Here is a 22,429-nt window from a genome sequence, read left to right as displayed (position 1 = left end):
CTATGGAAACGAAGCGAGACGGCAAATTTGGGATTTGAACCTACGTGAAAACCACATAGTTGAATCTCCAGTGAAAACCGAGTCAACGTGCTTAAATGGACTCTTCTAAATACTTTTTTCACAGACAATAAAATAGAGACCAAATATTTATTTTGAGAGTTCTATTTTTTTTGCGCTTTTCTATCCACTGCTAAAATAGCGAAAATTAGTTCATCGCGGAATTTTACCGTTTACATTGCACAATTATCATGAAATTAGGAACACTATACACACATAAATGTCTGTCTCTTATCTTGAAATTCAGCTCGAAATTGTCAAAAAACGCGACGACTTTGATTTTCCCATTGTCCACATTTTCCTTTGTTTTAACACATATTAAGTAACATTACACCTGCCTAAGTATATAGTATTACTCTTTCGTAACTCATACATCTTGCTTGAAATTTACATCATTACAACGATTTTCCAGATATAACTCAGTGGCTTACACAAAGGTTGGTGGTATAATGATAAGCTATCCGAAGATTATTGTCGTCACAAGTTCTACGGTCGTGGTCAGATTAGCAGATATGATGTGTCCGTATGCAATATAACAAACGGCCACTATCTATTTATAACATCCTTTCTTTTTTTTACCACGAATTTACCCTGGTTAATATATTAGGTTTTACATCTTCTGGTTTAACAGATTATTTAATCTCGGTTTTCGCTATATTGATGGTGTTTTGTCTTTAAACAATCCTACATTTGAAGATTATATACATCGCATCTGCCCGAAAGAACTTAAGATAAAGGACACTACATAAAATTTGAAACAAGCCTCATATCTTGGCCTACTCGTGGAGATCGATTGTAAGGGAAATCTCATGTCCATATCATACGATAAACGCGATGAATTCTCAGTCCGTATCTATGATTTGGCTTCCATTTATGATAACATTCCTTCAACACCTGTGTATACAGATTTCATATCACAACCCATACATAATGCTCGAGCTGAACCATGAGAACCGATTTACTCGCGGTCCGTTCTCTCAGTTTTAAGTGTTGCTCATTTACTTTTGTTTTCTTGTACGAGGTTGTTGTGAGTGTGTCTGTTTTCTCCTCCTTGATGAAGCGCCATTTAGCCAATTTTTAATATTACATAGGACTGAAGTTAGGGCCAGAGACTTGTGTTCAGACTAGTTATGAATACTACATTCCTGTAATACTAAGACTATATCGCCTTCTTCTATGAGGTTGCTCATTCAGTTAAGTCTATAAACTTAAAAATAAATACTGGCTTACTATTTTTGCTTCGAAATGGCAGTGCAGTTCTAAATTGGTTAAAACATAAAGATAGATATTAAATTTAATGTACTTTATATAAAGAATCACAAAGGGAAAGACATGCATGGTTTATCCAATTTTCACACTTCAATGGTGAATTAATTTTGTATGTGAATAACGGTAATAACTTTCGCTCATTATGAAGTAAATCATTACATCATTTACGATTTACATAAGATGTGATTTAAGGAAGGTCTTAGTCATCAACAAAGATCCAGTTACAGATATATGTCCTTTTATTTTTATCATATGACGGACATTTAAAAAAAAGTAGATATTTTGATTAATTCGATAACATATAAAACAGCAATCTTCATCTACTTTGAATGAATGGTATTTTTATTTCGATACTCACTGGTTCAATGTGTCAGTTTATCTTGGTTATTCATAGTTAGGCAAAAGAAAATCACCGCAGCAAACACAATAAATCAGGGTGTGGGCATTGAAGCAGCATATTGAAAGAAAGCACAGCACAGGTAAAACAATAAATTCTCTTGTACTAGTGTACAAAATGGACTAACATTTTCTTGTGAATCATATGCTGTCACCTCTAAGACCTCTTAGACCGTAATCGTCGTAGGAAGAGCGATCACGTGAGTCTTATAGTTCGTATTTTAATGCCTTACAAATAGTCAAAAATGGCGGATGTGCATCTAATAAAATATATTCATGTGATATTACAGTTTCTTTTAAATAAATAAAAAAAATGGAACTGTTTTATTTTGATGCATATTTGACTTATAGTTAAAGAAAGAAAGAACTACCCCTATTCTCGTACGTCTTCCCCTCCGTGTGCGATCTATCAGTCGACGCCTTTGAATTTCAAAAATGGAGATGACAATTGATTTTTCGCCACTTTTGAATAAGAAATGTATGAAAACAGAAGGAAAACATGTACACAAAAAAGAAATCGACTGAAGTAGTTTATAAGAACATAGGAAAATACTATTAAGGGAAAAGCAATTGTTTTCAGCTGAATTTATTGTTTTCCATAAAGTATACCCAAAAGTGATTTTTAATAAAGCTTAAATGTATCACCAAATATTCCGAACAAGACATTTTCCGTTACTATTTTCATAATTGTTGATTCATTTAGAATCGATTTTACCTGTAAAAGTACAAGTCCGTCATCAGACCATGGAGTTTTCATATCACAACGCATAAGTTATGCTCGAGCTGCACCATGAGAACCGATTTATTCCCGGTCCGTTCTCTCACTTTTAAGGGAAGTCCTTGCTGCTCGTTTACTTTAGTTTCCTTGTACGTATTAGTTTGGTTGTTGTTGTGTGTCTTTTCCTTTTCTCGACGGACACGCCCTTTAGTCATATTTTAATGTCACATAGAACTGGTTATGGTCAGAGACTTGTGCTCAGACTAGTAATATATACTACATTGCCGTAAAACTTAGACTATGTCTCCTTCTTCTATGAGGTTGCTCATTCAGTTCGGTGTTTAAACGTAAAAATAAATACCGGCTTTCCAATTTGACGTCGGAACGGTAGTGCAGATTTAAATTTGTTAAAATAAGAAAACAGATATTGATCTTAATGTACTTAATAAAAAGTAAAGACACACATGGTTGAATTTATTTTCATACTTCAAATGTGAATCGAATGTTTATGTGAATAACGGTAACAGCTGTAGGTCTTTCTAAAATATATCATTATGTAGATGATTTATCCATGAATAAATTAGTCTAATCGAATATGCGCTTCCATATCTTATTTTCAATGCTATCTTCAGTATAGTACTGTTAGGTATAATCAATTCTCTGAAATGAGTAATCATCTTTTTAAAAAAATAGAAAAGGTTTTTTTTATATTTTTTTTTATTTTGAAAGGGCAAACGTGTGAAACAAACACAATACACAAATATGTACAACAAGAAAGAAGTTCAGTTCATGAAATGAAAATAACCATAATTATGAATTATATATTACAGAATTTAATGGTCATGTATTAAAATTTATATCGATTTAGTCTATTACCGCATCCAAAGTCATCCATTTTGTAATAGTTTTCTCTTTTTGTGTAGGGGATAGGTAACAAATAGATTATTTATCAATCTTAATACAAGTTTTAAGTATTCTATTCCACCATTAACACACGGATTAACATTTATACATCTGCACTTACAAAAATTCTTTTGCATTGAGAGGTATTAAAATACCTAGCTCATCAAACAATTTTTTTAAAGAAAGCCAAAAGTTTTGAACCAGATTACATTACATAGAAAAGGTTTGCACAATTTAAAAAAAAATGCGTCTATCTACTTTAATTGTGTAAAACCAACTGACAAGATGAAAAACAGACGAAATCGAAATACAAGGTCGTGAACCAAGAAAAACAAGAAAAACGTTATTTCTCACAATTCATATACCTTTAAAACAACACAAATAACAATACATAAATTACAAGTATTACTTAGTACATGTATATTAGAAAAAAATGAACAGCTTTAAAAGTACATATACATTGTGTATTGCAAACATAAATTGACAAATTATGACAATGTTTTCGATTAAACTACAATTTGTAAAAATTATACACTGTAAACTTGTAAGGACACCAACCATGAAATTTCCTTAATTTTATCACCATATAAAAAACAGAACACAATTACAAGTTAAATAAAATTATGTGTCTACCTCTGATGGCCATTGTCTTCATGTTGTATTCTACTGTGCAAACAACACTGCTTCGCCTTCTATCATATCTCTTCTCAGGCTTTGCCATTTCTTTCGAATCTGTAGAGTCGGAAGGTATTCTCGCAACCATCTTTTCCAGAAGTGTTTGCGAGATACTGAAATTGCGTCCACCATTTCATTGTATAGACGACTACTTTCTCAAATATGCCTTCTAGAATACAAGAATTAGATTAGACCATCAAGATTAAGATACTAGGTGTACGCACCTTTGGGTCGTTCACGTGATTGCTTACTGTTGTTAGAGGTCTATCATTCAGAATTTTGTTAACTTCTGTAGAAAAGTTAAGAGTTCCTCCTCGGTTAGCAGTTGATATTGATTTTAGACATCTTGATCGCCCCATCCAAGGTTTGTTTTACACAGGCTTTGTACAATGGCTGTTGCTTTGAGTGTAACTGGTGAAAGTAACACAATGGGTTGAATATAGAACTTACGACAGACAATAGTTCCCGTCTTGTAAATGGCTTATTTAATATTTTCTTTGAATTCGCTTTTTGTTTTTGTTTACATCCAGATAGTTCTTAAAGCTTTGTTTTCAGGTAATGTTTCATCGGGGTTAAGGTTCACAACCGATTAACTGTAATACATTTCTTCTATCGATGATCTGTTTCGTGAGTCGGAAACTCTCCTTTTCATATGTGTTTGTAGATAAGTAGCTAAGTTAATAGATTGGTCTTCGGATGATACTGATTTTAGACAATCGTTTACGTAGATCTTTCCACTTCTTCACTGAAAGACGAACAATTGTCTCTTGCAGCTTTTTTTTCAGGGCATACGTGGTGTAGCTAGGTGATGGTATAGCAATAGTTGTACAGCAGTGTTTTGGCGATTTATCAAAGTCTCCGTCAGGCTACCACAGGAATAGTAGATTGTCTTTATCTTTATTTGTAACACGAACCTGGTAAAACAGAGCTTCAATGTCTGCTGCTATTGCAATCCTTTCCTATCTTATTCGTAGTATGCCACCTACTAAACAATTCTTCAAATCTGCACCCTGTAGTAACTGGCTGTTAAGTGATATTCCTTTGCACCTTGCCGCATAGTAAAACACGACTCGGTTTGTTTGCGTTAACGACTTGGTAGTAAGGTTAGTGCTATACTTTTTTGACCCACAGTCGGATTCAGCCACTTCCTTTGCGTATCCGTTATCAAAGTAATTATTGACAATCTTGGTATACATGGTATGTAGTATGGTGTCACGAGACATTTTATGCTTGAGATGACCTAAACGAGCAAGGGCAACAACTGAGTTATTTGGTAACATTGATTCCATGTCGCGCCAGGAGAGTAGCCGTAGTTTATAATGTCCGTTCTTACGAACTCTTGTCTATTCCATTATTTCAACTGTTTTCTTGTACTCGACAGACGCACTTCTTACATTGTCACGAAGGGTATCTATTAACTCGGTTGTCCACAAATTATCAAGTCGTCTTTCTAATACCGTAGCTGATCATGAGCTTCGGTAGATATTCTTAATGCTGGCCTTTTCTTTTGTAGTTAGTTTTTTGATAGGAACTGCACCACGAACCTTCCGAGGTTTGTATTAAGTCCATATAGTTTACTATTTTCATTACATCAAAGTGGTAATAGAGCACCAGTAGAATCTGTACTGATTAGTAGCATTACATCTTTTGTGTCAATATCACTAGCTAAGTACGGAAATTCCCTTATATCAGGGTTTTGAGCGGCAGACCGGGTTGAGATAGGATGTTGTTTTATTGACTAGATCTGTCTCAATTGTACTGTTACAACTATCGACGTTATTTACTTCCAAATCAACTTCTTTATTGCACCACTGTTTGAAATACAGTAGATAATTGAATCGAAACGGGCTTGCTTACAACTTTCAACTTGTTCAGTAATCGCAAAGAGTTCGTTCCATCGTCTAATAATGTATATGTGTCACACGAGTTACCATTTTCACCTTTTACAACAACGGGAATTATTTCCAGACAATTGAGAAACAAAGGAACAGCTTTAAAAGTACAATGTGTATTGCAAATATGAAAACGATTTAGATTAAACTAAACACATTACATCTTTTTCGATTTACTTAAGATGTACTCTTATAGGGAGGTCATAATCATAATCAAGGATCCAGTTACAAATATATGTTCAATTTTCGTAATTGTTAATTCTTATAGGGTAGGTGTAACCAGAAAAAGTACAAGTCCCTGATCAGAATATTTTGTATGATCACACTTTGATGTCATTATTCGTTTTCATCAGTAAGCGATGAACATGACGATATCAAAACAACGACTTTTCAGGCTATTCTCAACATTACATAGAATAAGTCGTTCTCGGAACTTAGCAACGTTACACGTCATTCCGGAGAACCCACTTATAGATGACAAACTTACAATAACTTTAAATGGACTAAACCCAAACCAGAAAGTCACGATCGCAACATCTGTGTTAGAGAATAGGACATTCTTCGCCTCTTCTGCATACTTCATATCGGATCGAGAAGGAAATGTTTATGTTGACAAGCAACCTTCACTGGGAGGAACATATAAAGGTCCGTATTAATTTATATATTAACCAAATATAAACTTAGTTTGAAGGTTAGTATTGAAGAGAAAATACAGTTAAAATAAGGGATATCGCCTGTCTTCTGTAGAAGAAAAGTCTTCCATTGTTTTGAAAATATCGTTTTATCTGTATATCAAAGAATATCAGTTTACTTTTGTGATGTTTTTGTTAGTCTTCTTGGCAATTTGCGGTTACATTATGTATTTTTATTTTGAGATTAGGGTTTCTATGGCGTTCTCTTTTTGCCTAAAGCTTTAAAAAGTAGTACAACTACCGAAACGTCATGATGTACATGAATTCGAAACGCATGATTTTAAAACGAATATTGCTGTTACAGAGTAAAATCCTTAAAGAACCATTGCTATAGGGCCTTTTCCCCTCGACCATTTGCTGGTAGAATAAATATAAATCTATCCATCCATTGCTTCCATACGTTAAAAATCTTTAGTCGATTTCTAAGAGAAAAAATTGCTTAATAGTAGTCCTCCCACATGTATAGCACATTCAGTATGTCAGAAATATCTCACAAACAAAGAAGTTGGTCTCATACCACTTTTTTAAAATCAAAAATACATCTCGACTAGAATATAAGGTGGATTTTGCGTCCGTTTTTATCACTTTAGAAAGATTTATTATATCCCGTCCATGTCTCAATATTTAACTGGTTACAAAATACATTAACTCAATCGCTTTTAAATAATCAAGGATGTCATCAATATTATTTGGGCGATAAATAAGGATTCACTCTACAAAAATAATACTAAAAAAATGTCGATTTAAATCAAACAGTAACTACATAAATGACTGAAGCACCAAATAACCACTCCAGTAAAGTGACTACAGACAAACGGTTGGATTCTAATATTAATATAGACGTCGTTTAACCTTCTCTTCATAGACAGATTATTGACGGTTAGGATGTTTATCCAGCTGCATTACTTATTCCTAACTTCGAGTGCCCTCAGACGCATACAACTATCACTGATATGATTGAAGTTAACTTCCCAGGGAAACCGACACAAGGCTAGATTGGATTCTTACCATCCAATTATTTATCAAGGCCTTTGGTAAATATAAACAAATAATGTCGAGTGCATATCCGCAAAGACGGATTGAGCTAGCTGCTTATGAGGAAGACATCATGGACATAAGTAACTATAACAGCACTAAACTCTATGACTACCACAAATTATTTTCAGCCATAAATGTGTCATTTCGTCATTTAAAACTGAGAAGTAAAACTTATTCTTAAGCGGACGTCAACGTTAGAAATAATGATCGTAGCTAGGCAGAGTTAAGATGTTTCAAGACGTCAAATAACATTAATAGCAAAAGATGTTGTATAAAACGCACCTGTCCATTCCTAAATATTTCCTTAAAATGTTGTTCGTCAGGGAATGCACATTTCAAATGTAGTAAACGCCCCTCCGCAACCGTTTCAGTAATCAGATAATTAATCCGACAGAAAAAGAACTAAGTAAGTTGCCCCGAAAAAGATGACTACATAACTTCTCCTCACACGCCACAACCCCCGTAAATATTTCATCATGAGGAAGTGAACTGCAAGACCATTTTACTTTTTTTTCTGCTCTGGTTTGCGAACCGGTTTAATATAACACTTATAAAGACCTTTAAATGTAAAAGTAATTTTAATGCACACTGTCGGATCATAGAAAAAGAATAATGTAACGGTTTTGTGTATAAATCTTTCACAAATTAGATTATGATCAGTATAGAGTTAGCCCACTGGATATTCGCAAAAAGGCGATTAATCTTGGACTTGTCAACACCTCCTCATGATAAAAAATTAAGTATCAACGACCTCATGTGGAACTTGCCAAAACAGTAGGTTTTGTGTGGACGCATGCTATTGGTAAAAGAACTACAGCTTTGCATGAAATAAGTTTCACTTGTAAAGTGTCTTTTTTGCATGGTAATTCGAACATAATACATGATTTACCACCTATATTAGAAGACATGTTGATTTACTTTGTAGCACAGTCTTTGTAAGAATCATGCAAATTCTGTAAAATGTGATATACCTTAAATAGGCTAAATATTTTTTTTTAATTTTGTTATAAATTTGCTTTATAAGTCTATATGATGAAATGTATAATTATTTATTTCAATCTGTCTGCTCTTAGGAGATAATTCACATTGAAAATCCAACAGTTTCTTTTGTATTTTAGTGTGATTTACAGAGTTATCTCCCTTAATTTGGAATTAGACAGTCTTTTCTATATAATAATTATCCTAAGGACAAGGCTTATATGAAAAGTCATATGTTACCTACGGTTTACATATGAAAAGAAAAAAAAACCAAAATTTAGTGTACGATGATATTTTGTTCTTTAAAAAATGAATGGTTAAATTTTGGGACAATTAATGGGTCCACAATCCGTATGTCAGCAAGATGTAGTTTTGTGTTGAGATTTTATGACAGCTTTGTGTTATATATTACCCATACACTCAGTGCCAATTGGACTAGTAATATTACTACAAATATTTTGATTACATGATATACAATTAAAAATATAATTTGTGCTACAATTTATTTGATTGAAAATAAGAAACTTCCCTGGTATAACAAACATATCTCTGTAGGACTCTATGTCAGTATTAACTTCTATCTAAATGACCTGGTAACAGTTAGATCTTTGTACTTTAAAAAAATCAAAATGTAAAATCCAATAACCCAGTTAAATACGTCCTATACGACAGCTTCATATGACTGCAGGGTTGAACCTTGAAAAAGTGGGCGCTGCTGCGTGCAAGTACGCACATACTATTCAAGGTCGATACAGCTTTGAAACATGAATTTTACCAGAATTAATGTGGCCTTTTTGGACCTTATTTGGTTAAAATCAATCTGAACTTTTCTTCGCAGAAAAAGAATTTCACCAGAATCAATGTGGCCCTTTTTGGCCGTCATTATATTCAAATCAGTCAGAATTGTCAAATTATTATGTGATTGCTGAAGAAAAAAACACAATTAATCAAATTTTATTTAAATTGGTGGAAAAGATTTGAAGTAAATGTTTGTAGTATGAAAAAAAGTCAGGCCCCTGTCACTTAAAGAAAATATTCTGGTGGACCAAATAAAAGAGTAACCAGATTTCTAGCATTACCAGTTAAGTAATAGAGGCCATTCAGAGCTTTTTTTTGTAGATGCATGTACATAAAGGAAAATAATACATGTACTCTTCAAATGCTGGTATTAAGACCTACAAATCTGGGTCACTCAGTGACTTCTAATATATTGCACACATACATTTATGGGAAATTTCATGTGTAAAATTGACAAAAACAGCAAATATCAAAGCACCCCCTTTTTCTGAGGAAAGAAATTAAAAAAAAAAACACAAAAAAATATTGTAATCTGCTAATCGTTGTATTGAATATGGTATTAAGCTAGTCATGATCTTGGTTTCTTTTATACTTCTCCAAGACCTGTCCTTGATATTGAACCAATATGTAGAGAATCTTTGGTATTTTATGAATGCTGGTTTACAAAATAAATAACGGGGGATCACTTTTGTTAAAATTTGGTAGGAGGGTGCAGCTGTACAAACCATCACAATCATATATTTGTCTACAAGAAGTACATACAAATTCATGTATTCTACTACTGTGTACCAGGGACTTTATATTACACTCCATGTGTGTGTCTGTATCTTTTTGAATAATGAGTCCATTTAGGTCTGTAACAGGTTGCAGATAAGCTATAAGTCATACACTTAAATATTGAAAAAAAATGTAGAAAAAGCACCCATTGATACAGTATAGCTCAGAAATGACATTCAAAATAGAAAACAAATTATGACCAAATCATATATTTCAACTTTAGAAAAAAAAAACAGAACCATTCTTGCGGCACTTCTGTATATACTGGTATTTAGGAAGTGCCCCCCCCCTCCCGTATAAACATATCTACTTGATAGTGCATGCTTATTGTGTTGACGATATAGAAGAATATAAGCGTGAGAGTGAAAACGACATCTATCTAAATACATTTCATGGAAGACTGAAATATGACGTTATACATAGAATTCAAAAATGACGTAACGTAAGAGAGCGGTAACGCGTAAGAGCGCATGCATGAAGCCCGCATAAATTACTGAAGACCTTTCTCCTCGACATTTCTCCGGGGCGCGAAAAGAGAACCTTAACCTTGAAATTACATGCATTCAATAAGAATTGAATAAAACTTTGAACAGAAATAAAAAAAAAAAAAGAAAATCGTCTTCGCAATTGTCTCTTAGAGTAGAAACACTTTTATCAAAGAAATGAACAGTCTCTGAATATTACAGTCTTTGGTTTTGTATTCTAACATCTCCTAGGTATCTTCTCAGTTGCAGTTATCTCCTGTGGATACAACTTCACGATCGGTCGGTTCGCTATCCATGTTTTGTACGCATGTACGTTTAGTATAAACGATGATAACGTTGCACCAAACAAGACAGATTTAAAGCCGTATGTGGCGAAGGAACTCTTCGGATTCGATGGAACGCTTAGCCAGAAAAGGCGTGTAACATCACGGTCTGTTGGGTGCAAGACTACATGAAGAAAAGCCTTCTCGATATCAGTGGTTGCTGCATACTTTTCACTTATCTGTGGTTTCCGGTGAATATGAATGTATACAATCGTTGAGGCTTGGGCTATACTTGTTATGTTTAAAACTACAATCATAGACGATACGAATCGGCGTATTAGTGGAGTAGTAGGTAATAGGAATGTAGTAAATGCGTTTAGATTCATAGCCGTTTCCATGGCTGTTTACCTGTTCTATGAATCCTCTCTTCTCTTGCTCTTTGATTATACCTCCATAAACTTTCAGTAAGTTTTCTTTGCTTAGGTGTGCGACAACTTTTTCTGTTCTTCTTAATGTGATCGCTTCATTTGTTGGCAATTCTGCTGAGTGATCAATCCATGGTAACTTTGCAATGTAATTACCCTCATACATTATAGATGTTGACGCAGACGATTTCATGTTATCATGTTGCTTGTATGTCTTTTTTTTTCAATGATACCAAGTGATTCCAACTTCCAGAATCTCTCCAAGTCTTGATTTTAGTACCTATGATCGCCTATAATGTGCATCATGTGTGAGTTAGAATGTCTTGTGAGCGTTTCTGAGAGTAAGTAGCCTATACATGAGTTCAGATCCCCTTACTATTTCGTCCATGACGATATCCCAGTAGTGATTTGCTCCAATCAACATCGACATATCAGAGAGGTCATTTTCTGTAAAGAATGAGCTTACTTCAAACCTTTGAGATACTTCAAGTTTTGGGTACTGCAACGGCGGTTATCCTGTATTGAGATCGAAATCTTCCTTCCAATTTGATATTTAATTTGTCAGCAAGGTCTTGCGTTATGAAGAATCGCTGGACTCCTTCATCAAATATAATGTTAGCATCATGAAATATAGTGTGCGACCACACTGGGGCTACGGTGGTTTTCAAGTATATAGTAGAATTCTCCTGAATTGCAGACGTATGTTAAATAGGTGCATTGTTTTCACGTGACTCTGTGGTTGACGATGTAGCTTGAGATTCTTTACAAAGGTTGGTGTGGTGTTTTCTCTGGCATTTGCGGCATGTGTTCTTTGACTTGCACTCCGATATCTTGTGACTACACAAGCAGTTGAAACATACTTTTTTCTTCCTTGCGATTTCCCATCCAGCCTTGCTGTCTGTAACCTTTTTACACTCTATTGTAAAGTGTCTGCAAAATATACAGTTCTTGAATGATTCAGTGATCTTGAGTTTGTGAAGTTCCTTGCTTTCTTTGCTACTCCAACATGAAAGCTTGCAGATTCTAATCCTCAGATATATGCCTCGGACTTGTTATAAAAGCTACACATACTCTCAAGATTGTCACTTGGAGCTGGTAGATTAAGTAAAGCTTCATGTACGCATTTACTACTTTGTGTCGCTGCATCTCCTTCTAGTAGCGATAGTAAGTACCTAAACGTCTGTACGCCAGTTAGCGTGTGGTTATGGTGGATTGTTGTCTCAAAAGAGTCCCATCTAGGGTATCACCTGCGAAAGTAGGCAAGGAAAGCTTAGGCAAACGATAATTCTGGCTATATATTGTGATTGATGCGATAGGTATAAATTTATTGAAACTGTTAAAACCTGGTTGTGTAGCGGGAAGATTGTGACAATTTGAGGATGCGGCATTATGCGTAGTCATGGCGTTATATGTACCTTGTAACAATGGTACAGATGCAGAATTAAGGTGGACAGTCTTGAAACGCAGTGTTTCTTACATGGTCTAGAAACTCAGTGTTTCTTACGCTGTTTGGCGAGTTCCTTCAGTTTCTAGAAGGATTTAGGCTTTATTTCCTGCTCGGAAAGTCTTTATCGCTGCCGTTTCCGGCTGATCCGCCTCGCGATAAAGAAGAATATTAGAGTGAGAAGTAAGAAAGACGATTATCGATATACATTTAATGGAAGACTGAAGAATGACAATTTACATAAAATTCAATAATGACGTAACACGAGAGAGCAATAATGCTTTAGAGTGCACGCATGAAGCGCGCATAAATTACTGAAGTCCTTTTCTCCTCGACACTTATATTACATAGAATTATATCCTAGTAATGACTTAACTAACCATTTGTCTAGTGAAACCATGTGAGACGTAAATAAATTTTGAATAATAAAGTAACAGATGATTTTTCTGTAACATCTTTCTCATCTCAGGCAATCGTGACACTAACTTGTTGCGCAATATTTGGTTAGTCTAACATATAGGTGACCGATTCAAACGATTTAAAAAAATAAAGTTTGAAACTTACAATAATTGACAATCTAAACTCATTTGCAGTGTTCGTTGAACATTTTATTTTTAATTTAATCTTTAAATCATTTGTGAAATAATGATAAAAATAAAGAAATGAAACATACATAATCATCAATTTGATTGTAAGAAATGATAAACACCCTTTTAAAATTGTTTTAGACTCATCTATATTGATGCGGAGAAACTACACTCACAGCTAAACGTGTAAAATTGGAATATTCTAATATGCAGGTGTCCGAGGAACTATAGCTAGATTTATATATTTAAATTTATCAAATCTAGTATCTTTAAATCATACATCATACGAAATATAAGAAGATATAATACTAAAATTTTTAAAAAAATATATATTGATATAAATACACAACTTTCTTAAAAGACATTAACACAGAATGGAAATTAAATAACCCCTCCGCAGAATTGTTTTAACCGCTTCCAATTGAGATAAACAAGGATACCATGGGGTTTCAACTTTTCATTGAATAGGAGAAAATGTTGACTAATGTGTTGTAAATAGTACATAGATGTAAAACATTGAAAACTTGTCAACTACTCTTAAAGATATTATTCGCATTGAAGTCATGAATCAACTAAGATATTGAAACGCAATTATAAAAATATGGAAGTCACCTTTTATACCCCTTTTACTTGCAGAAGCTCTCTGCCGAGTATTGCTTTACAACATAGAGTGAGGGTACTGCGACGGTACATACAGTTCATCCATATTTTAATTTGCTACTGTGATCTTTATATCAGATTTCACTTACTTTTAAAAGTGCTGACATGTTTTTCATGAAAACTCGGCGGGTGTTTCTAGAAAAGCAGAGGACGCTTACCCTACCGGTGCACCTGGTCCATGCTCCCAGTTTTTAGTGGAGTCCGAGTTTGCTCATTTGCTTTTGTTGCTTTGTGTGTACTATTTTTGTTACTTTGTGTTTTTTGTTGTGTATGTCTGTTTTCCATGTCTGGTCTTTGTCCCTGGATTGCATTCTTTTGATTACCTTTACATCCTTGGTTCCCTTGATTACCTTTACATCCTTGGTTCCCTTGATTACTCTTTCAACTTAAGTGTTTTTTAAATACTATTTGCTACATTTTGAGACCCAGTTATTGTGTTTTTATACCAGTTCATAAGTTGTGTCCGCATGTTTCCCGCACACAAAATAATTATGTGTTCAAATGTACTCACAAGACAATATTCGTCCATGTCCAAACCTTCATGAAAACAACTAATCATAGGTACAGCAGTTCTGTGTATGAGAAATTAGTAACTTCAAGGGGCGCAGAAATACTACACTAAAATCATTAGAAATGTTCTAATAGATTATACCAGTTTCCGAAACACAGGACAAATAGACAAATTATGCACGTTGTTTTTGTAGCCAAACAAATGGAGAATTAAAAAAAAAACAAAACAAAACAAAGACAAACAAAGACAAACAAACAAACAAACAAACATTCCTGCAACCCCTTAATGAAAGATCAATAATATATTGAAAGTGATATAAAAAGAAAATAGGGGTTAGAAATATCTTGATCAATTTCAATCCAAATTAACATTAAGGGATTATAAATGCTACTTTTCATACCGGGTTTGATGTCTGCGGCGATTGTAAAATTGGTACAAAGTGGGATCTTTTTCTGGTAATACGTTCATTTAACATTGTATCTAATGTTATCATATTATTTTCTTATAAAATATGATTCCCTTTTTCATGTTCTTTTAAATATACTATACGTGATCGTATAATGGACTGTGTATCATGAATTGCTTCACCTGAAATCCGACTGCAACTAATTAAAAACAAGGATAATAACATGGTTCTGTCAGGAAGAGTCTGTAAACATGAGTAATTTTAGAGTATGTCAGATGGAGCACAACCATTGTCTTCCAAATTTTTCAGTAACTCTTTATATCATATCATAATTTTCATATTATATTTTATATTGGTAAATTGAATACAGGATTTGACAGAATGGGATTATTTCATAGCATGGTCCAGGTTCCATGGGACAACAAAAGAATGCGTTATATAAAGACTGACGTTACTACACCACAAACCGTTAAGATATTTGTGTTTAAGGACTATGTTGCATTGGAGAATTGTCATTCATCTAACATGGAACCCCTTATGTCAACAGAAATAAAACGATGGTTCTTGCATAGAAATGTTAGTAGGGTCGAAATCAGACATGACGGAATTCGGGGAACATTGTTTACACCAGAAGGCGAGTAAGCATAATAAAGGACATGGATATAAGTCACTACAACACTAAAAAACTTGAAAGAATGGTTTTTGAGTCATTTTTATGTTTGCTTTTTATCTTTATTATATTTATAAAAATAAAATACATTAATAATATAATACTCCAGATGATCATTCCAGACTTTTAACGATCGGGTTTAACAATTTACAATACGTTACTAAAGGAGAAAAAAATAAAATATTATTCAATTACGCTTTTGCCATAGGTGCGGGTCCGTTTCCAGGTGTCATTGATATGTATGGTGTTCCCGGGAATCTGATCGAATTTCGAGCAGCCATGCTGGCTTCTAGAGGTTTTGTCACGTTTGCTTTACCATACTTTAATTTCGAAGATTTGCCGAAGAAAATGGACGGTATAGATTTTGAATACCTGAAGATAGTGTAAGATTATGAGTTTATATTACTAAGTCCCTTAATTTGAATAATTGAACACATTAAGGTGGATTATTGCAATTGGATTAAAAGAAGGAGTAATCAATTAATTATAGAAAAAATGCATTTTTAAGTTTCAGTACTGATTTCAGTACAAATGATTTGTATAATAGATGTACTCAAATCGTAAACTATCAAGATAGGAAGGTTTTATCATTTGCAATAAAAAAGAATGAAGCCTCAGTGTTTAGGGTACTTTTAAATTTGTAATGCTGCATTTTTTTTTATAAAAATGATACACAAAGTCTGACATTCTTAGGAGTCAGACAGATCTGACAACTCGGCAGATGAATACATTCAAAGATCTTTGGTCTAAAACTATCAAATTATATTTATAAGCTTCACCTTCTTTTTCATTAAATTTTTATTGGTTATAATTGTTGTCTATATTTATGCCATTAAATTGCTTGTCCTAGTCTCATAGTTTATTTAAGAAATATATCTCAGAGTCTACATTCCATCATTGTTTTACTACGAGCTGGTGATTTACGTTGCATTGTTTTACCCCGAACGATACCGAGGGGTTAAATAACGACATTAAAGGGCAGCCCGAGGTAAAATGAAGATAAAATGGAGATTCCGTGCATTTTTTTATTCTTATAGGTCTAGTTTCTTCATAATTTTGAATAGACATAGCCTATATGTTGCACGACATGTTGGTCGTGTGTTTATCACTTTTTTTTACCATGGCTGTGAGCCACACACACACACACACGCACGCACAGAGTTATACTCAACTACTAGACAAACAGAAACAAAAGGTCAGCAATCAAGGTATAATTATATATAATATAGATTTAAGATTCAAATAAAGTTACAAATTTTTATAAACAAGGCAAGTATTTTGCAATTTTAAAAATCAGAGCAGCGTTTTGACTTTATTCCAATGTAGTATTTAAAAAAAACCCATTTTTTTCAAAGAATTCTGTGAAATGGTTTTCTGCTTTGAAAAAAGTGAAGAAGGAAGGTGTTGGAATAATTGGGTCGTCTAAAGGAGGTGAATTGGCTTTAATGCTGGCCATCGAGTGCAAGCAGGTGAAATCATTATCAGATTTTGAAAAGGAAACAAAGTGCTGTGACAATATATGACTATTTTGTCTGTTTTGTCCCCTGGAGTTACAATAACCATAAATACTAGTATCAAAGACGCCGAGAAAAGTGTATTAAAATAGCCATTCGATTACTGAAGTTTTTTTTTTTTAACTAATGTCCTGATGTCCTGTACTATCAATATTTTATTTTGTTCAATTACATATTTCCTTGTGAAAGGCACTGGGTACGCTAAGAACATATCTTCTGTTAAAGGTGAAGTCAGTTGTTAATATAAATGGAGGTCTGGCGAGTTCTATTGCACCAGTCGGCCCTTTCACTGATTATCTTAGGTAAGTGATACCAGTCTTGCATTGCATATCCCTGTACGGGTGTACGTCAAAACATGGAGGGCATAAAAATATTGTGCATTCAAGACTACTTTTCTGTCCGATCTTCGTGAACCCACCGTACTTTTTTGCGGGAAATTATTTTTTCACATGTCTTTTGAAATGTTACATATGGGAAAGTTTTATTGAATCAATTATCATTCTGTTTTTTAAATCCTGAAAATATGCCCTTCATTATACAAGTCTATGGGAATATGAATACAATACTGACATCAAGTGGTTGATAGAACAGTATGTTTATACGAATATTTTTAGAACCACAAGCTTGATGATATTCAGTAGCAAATCATCACTTTGACTTCTATGACCAATAATGCCAGGTTTGTTCCCTCCTTCGATATATTTGTTATTACCCTATACTTATAATGAGCAGTCGCTATTTTTTTTGCAATTATTCAAATCTTTTATTTCCTCGCAGTATTTAAAAAAAAAACTATATGATTGTAAACTGAAATTCAAGTCTGTCAAATATCTTTTCACCTGTAGGAACATTTTCTTTTGAAAAAAAATATGTGCGTAATTTTGCAATATTGCAATCTATTTGTAATGTCTAAATTCCTTAACTATTATATATTTGTTTGATCATTTCTTAACTTATTTTGCAAATTTTAAAACGATATCAGACTGAAAAACACAGACTAAGAGGAATAAACCAAGAAATGACAGGAATCCTACTTATACCGTGGAAGCAGGAATTTCGAAAAGATAAACAGCAGCAGTATAAACGTCATACACTCGGACTCCACTAAAAATTGGGAGTATGGACCAGGTGCACCAGTTGGGGAAGCGTCCTCTGCTTTACTAGAAACACCTACCGATTTGCTCATAAAATGTCAAGTCCGGGGTGACGAAAAAGAAAAGGAGAACTATGACACGTTGAACAAATCAGTTTTCATGGATACACCCTAAGGACCCACGAGTTTATGATGACGACCATAAAACAGTGATGACTTCAATCTTGTAGCAAAATAACCCTGTTACAAAAGCATAATTGTAAGAAAGTCTATCGTGATACAAAAAGTGTGTGTACTTACGGCAATTTGCTACATTTGTATGATTGGTATATATATATTTTTTTTTTTCAATGAAACATATGAATTGATTTTATTTTCATATAAATTATATCAGTTTGGATACTACCAAATACAGATATGAAGGAGACTCAGTTTACTTGCTCGATGCTTTTAGTTTGAATCTGAGACAAGAGCAAGTTCTGAAGGTAATACATGTAAAATGCATTTAATTGAAGCTATTCTGTATCCTAATACTTATGGTAACTGTACAGATGTAGGCCTAAGAACTAAACTAGTGGGTAATTAAATGAATTATGATTGATTTATAAAACATAAAAATCCCTCATCTAATTTAATTTTCAAAACGGCATGATAATTGTTTTCCAATTGAGTTACATGTGAATTCCGGGTGTTTTATTTTCAAGATATTTTGCTAGATCACCACAAAGAATCTAATGTAATCATTGTACTGACGTGTTTTATTTCCGACCTGGGAATCCAAAGCTAAGATTTTATACATTGTCGGTGAAGATGACCAAGCTGTCAATCCAAATTTTTCACAAATTTTACTTAATTACTACCCTCTGCATCTACGCCATAAATTACATATCAAGAAATATCCCGGCGCAGGTCATCTAATAGAGCCATGCTACACACCTGTTTGCAGAACATCATTTGACAATTTTTTGGGTGAGTACATATTTAGCTACCGCTATTAGTTGTAAGCTTGTAGAAAAATAAGAAATGATGCTTGCATGTTTTTTTATTGGTAACAAATAGGAAAAAGACAAAAAAATTATTGTTGTAATCAGTTTTTAGTTCTTCCTTTTTTTATTTAGGCAAAAACCGTGTTAATATATCAGAAATATAGTTGGTTTTAACCAGTTAATTAAGAGTCTCTGGATATAGATCAGTAAGAAATCAACCTTGCACCGCTAAGATTCAATTATTTCGTTCAAGGCGCTACAGTTGTTTGGGGAGGAAATATGGTTGATCACTCTAAAGCCCAGGAGGATTCGTGGCAAGTCTTACAGACTTTCTTCAGATCAACTTTATCCATATCGGACAGTTGACCATCAAATGTGAAGCTGATCTGTATTTGATACAAGATCAATGGATGATCTTAGTTAATTCATTTTTTACACCAGTCTGAGAAAGAAAAAAAATAAAATAAGATGTTATGAATAACGATGTCAGTTTTGAAATGACTATTTCATGCAAATTAAGTTTGCTGTTATGATGGTACCTGTCGATTGTATTGTATTCAAAAGGTCGGTATAACATTCCTTATAGATGAATTTTGGGTTGAAGCTACTTACCTCAGAAATTAATCATCTATGACATTCTTTTGTAAATTGACTAACACTGACAGATTCAAGTTTTATGCAGCTTGCCTCGGCAAGACGCTAATGAGTCTAATCAAAACAGTAAGAATGTTTTTTTTCTATATCAGAAACTAATACAAACAAAAATGTTTACCCAATGTTTTTCAGTTTATCAAAGGAAAAGTAGAAATACCACGGTACCAATAAACATGAGTTTCCAGTTCAAATCATAAAGTGACCAGGTGCTAACTTCAGATTTCTTTTGGTCAACACTGTCACATCTAGAAAGAGTAATCAAGGGAGCCAAGATTCTAGTGGAAATCAAAACAATGTAACCCAGGGACCAAAACCAGACAAGGAAATCAGACAAACACAACAAAGAACACCAAAGTAGCACAAACACGTAATAAAAATGTTTTAGAAACGTTTCCTTAAAAAGACCGAAAACATTTTTTAGAAATGTTTTTAAAACGTAAAAATGTATGGTTGCAGAAAAATTATAATAACGTTTTCGATAACTACTCAATATAATATTATTATAACGTTTCCTTAAAAAGACTGAAAACATTTTTTTTAGAAATGTTATTTTTAAACGTAAAAATGTATGGTTGTAGAAATATTATAATAACGTTTTCAACAACCAATCACTATAACGTTATTATAAAGTTTTTCAAAAAAAAAACCAAAAAACAAAAAACAAAAAATCAAAACAATCCAAATTATGAATATTGTAATGTAAAAATTGCATACACATAAAACAGATTTAACATGAGATAAGACATTTGTAGAGTTCTCTATATTTTGTAGATGTAGCAACAAACTAAACGGATTTTCAAAGATAGGTTTTGTCAGTTCACTTATTCATCTTCATGCATCTCAAGCAGTGTCCATTTCTGTTCTCCGGTTTCCTGAAAAAAAAATGCATATGATTAATGGTATATTCACGATATACATACCTACAGTAGTTATAATTAAATAATTAAAACTAAAGGGAAAATTATACATACTATCAATTACATATTACTTGATTTTTTGTTTGCAACAGATGTATGTGTCAATTATGGAAATACCTTTGTCTGCTAGATTAAAACTTTGCATCAATTTTAATGTGTTTTCTACAATTTATTACATGTAATTGGTTTAGACTTGTTGAAAGATATAAACCTTATCAACGTGTGACCGCACAATCGATCTGCCTTGTCATTCCAGCTTCCCTAAATTCAAGTACATTTAAATTCATAAGGATTAACTAAACCTATGTGGGTAAAACCATGTATGGACAGGGCTGACAAAGGAGGACCGCTTAATTCTAAGGCAGACAGGTAAAATTAAATCACTCTAAGATCAATGAAAATGATATGCCGGTTTCCTGCTACCCCTCCTAACCTAGTCTTTTCGTGCCTACCCAGAATATTTAATGGCCATTTTAGCTAAAGCAATGTTTTAATATATAAAGAGAAAAGATGTGGTGACTATGACAAAGAGACAACAACCCCACCGAAATGAAAAGAAATATCAGCTCAAAGCCACCTATGGGTCATCAATGAACGTAAAGAGGAAACCCTTACGCCACAGGTTAGGTTGAAGCTGGTCCCAGAACAACGAACAGGTACAGAGCAATAGTTGCTCCTATATACTACAGCAACATTAAAGAATACTGAAAGTGAAAACAAAATAATACATACAAAGGCCAAAAATTCCTGACTTAGGACAGGCGTAAAAATGCAGCGGGGTTAGAGTACTTTGGCGTGATTACAACCCTCCCTGTGGCCCCTGTGGAAAAATATAATACAATTAGAACACCTGACAATTAGTTCAAAAATATCTGAATTTTTCTGTCAGCAGAAATAAAGAAAACCCAAGTTTACTGACATACCAGCTCCAGACCAGTTTAAATCTACAAAAATAGTTATGTTCTCATCGTACAAGTGTAAGTTTAGATTGCTTCCCCATTGACTCAATGTAAAACGTTTTGAAACATAAAATAATTTCCCTACCTATCTATATGTACCCTATTTTTTTCTGTCCAGTGGCAGGAAACACGACTTTTTTGGCCTACACACTTCAATAGGCTTAATAAAGTAAAGAATTCGTAAGAGCTTCTTTAAATAAAGAAATACCTTGTTGGCATTACTTATTTTTTTTAAGCGTTAGGAAGATACTTTAGCATAAAGACTTCAATGACATTTTTGAAATCAATAAATGTTTTGTATGTTTGTCGTATCAGCAAACAAAGCCCAAAAAAGAAAGTATCAGAAGTAGACGTAGAAAACAATAGCATTATTAAAACTTGTACTGCTACCACACTAAGCAGTACAAAGAAGAGATAGTCGAAAATCATAAACCTGTGCTATCATGTTTTGGTCTATCTACAAAAGACGATGATTGTTATCTACCATCTATGTACTGGATTCCTAAACTCCACAAGGATCAATACAAACAACACTACATAGCTGGATCTACAACGCGTACCACAAAACCTCTTTCAAAACTTTTAACTTCTATACTCACAGCTGTCAAAGAGGGTCTCCAGTCCTACCATAACACTTGTTACTCCTGAAGTTGTATCATTGT

At 33.6% G+C, this 22,429-nt stretch overlaps 1 protein-coding gene across 5 annotated transcripts; it reads left to right on the top strand.

Annotated features, from left to right (window-relative positions):
* The first annotated feature begins 1,289 nt into the window (after positions 1 to 1,289).
* Positions 1,290 to 20,944, top strand: LOC148597713 (bile acid-CoA:amino acid N-acyltransferase-like). 5 transcript variants are annotated; one of them, XM_088561347.1, is made up of 9 exons: positions 1,290 to 1,805; positions 6,179 to 6,555; positions 15,345 to 15,608; positions 15,853 to 17,113; positions 17,384 to 17,460; positions 18,646 to 18,736; positions 18,956 to 19,220; positions 19,491 to 19,801; positions 20,663 to 20,944. In XM_088561347.1, the coding sequence occupies exons 2-4, from the start codon at positions 6,270 to 6,272 to the stop codon at positions 16,029 to 16,031; spliced, it is 729 nt and encodes a 242-aa protein (XP_088417473.1). In that variant the 5' UTR covers positions 1,290 to 1,805; positions 6,179 to 6,269; the 3' UTR covers positions 16,032 to 17,113; positions 17,384 to 17,460; positions 18,646 to 18,736; positions 18,956 to 19,220; positions 19,491 to 19,801; positions 20,663 to 20,944. The 5 variants fall into 5 exon arrangements, with proteins under 5 accessions (XP_088417473.1, XP_088417471.1, XP_088417474.1 ...); XM_088561345.1 differs by having other exon boundaries at positions 15,853 to 17,460; XM_088561346.1 differs by lacking the exon at positions 1,290 to 1,805 and adding an exon at positions 5,446 to 5,570 and having other exon boundaries at positions 15,853 to 17,460.
* Positions 20,945 to 22,429: the final 1,485 nt, after the last annotated feature.

Source organism: Perna viridis, chromosome 14 (genome assembly GCF_037379345.1).
Source record: "Perna viridis isolate PV_CMFRI_1.1 ecotype Kerala chromosome 14, ASM3737934v1, whole genome shotgun sequence".
NCBI lineage: Eukaryota > Metazoa > Mollusca > Bivalvia > Mytilida > Mytilidae > Perna > Perna viridis.
This window is presented reverse-complemented; position numbering and strand designations above follow the sequence as displayed.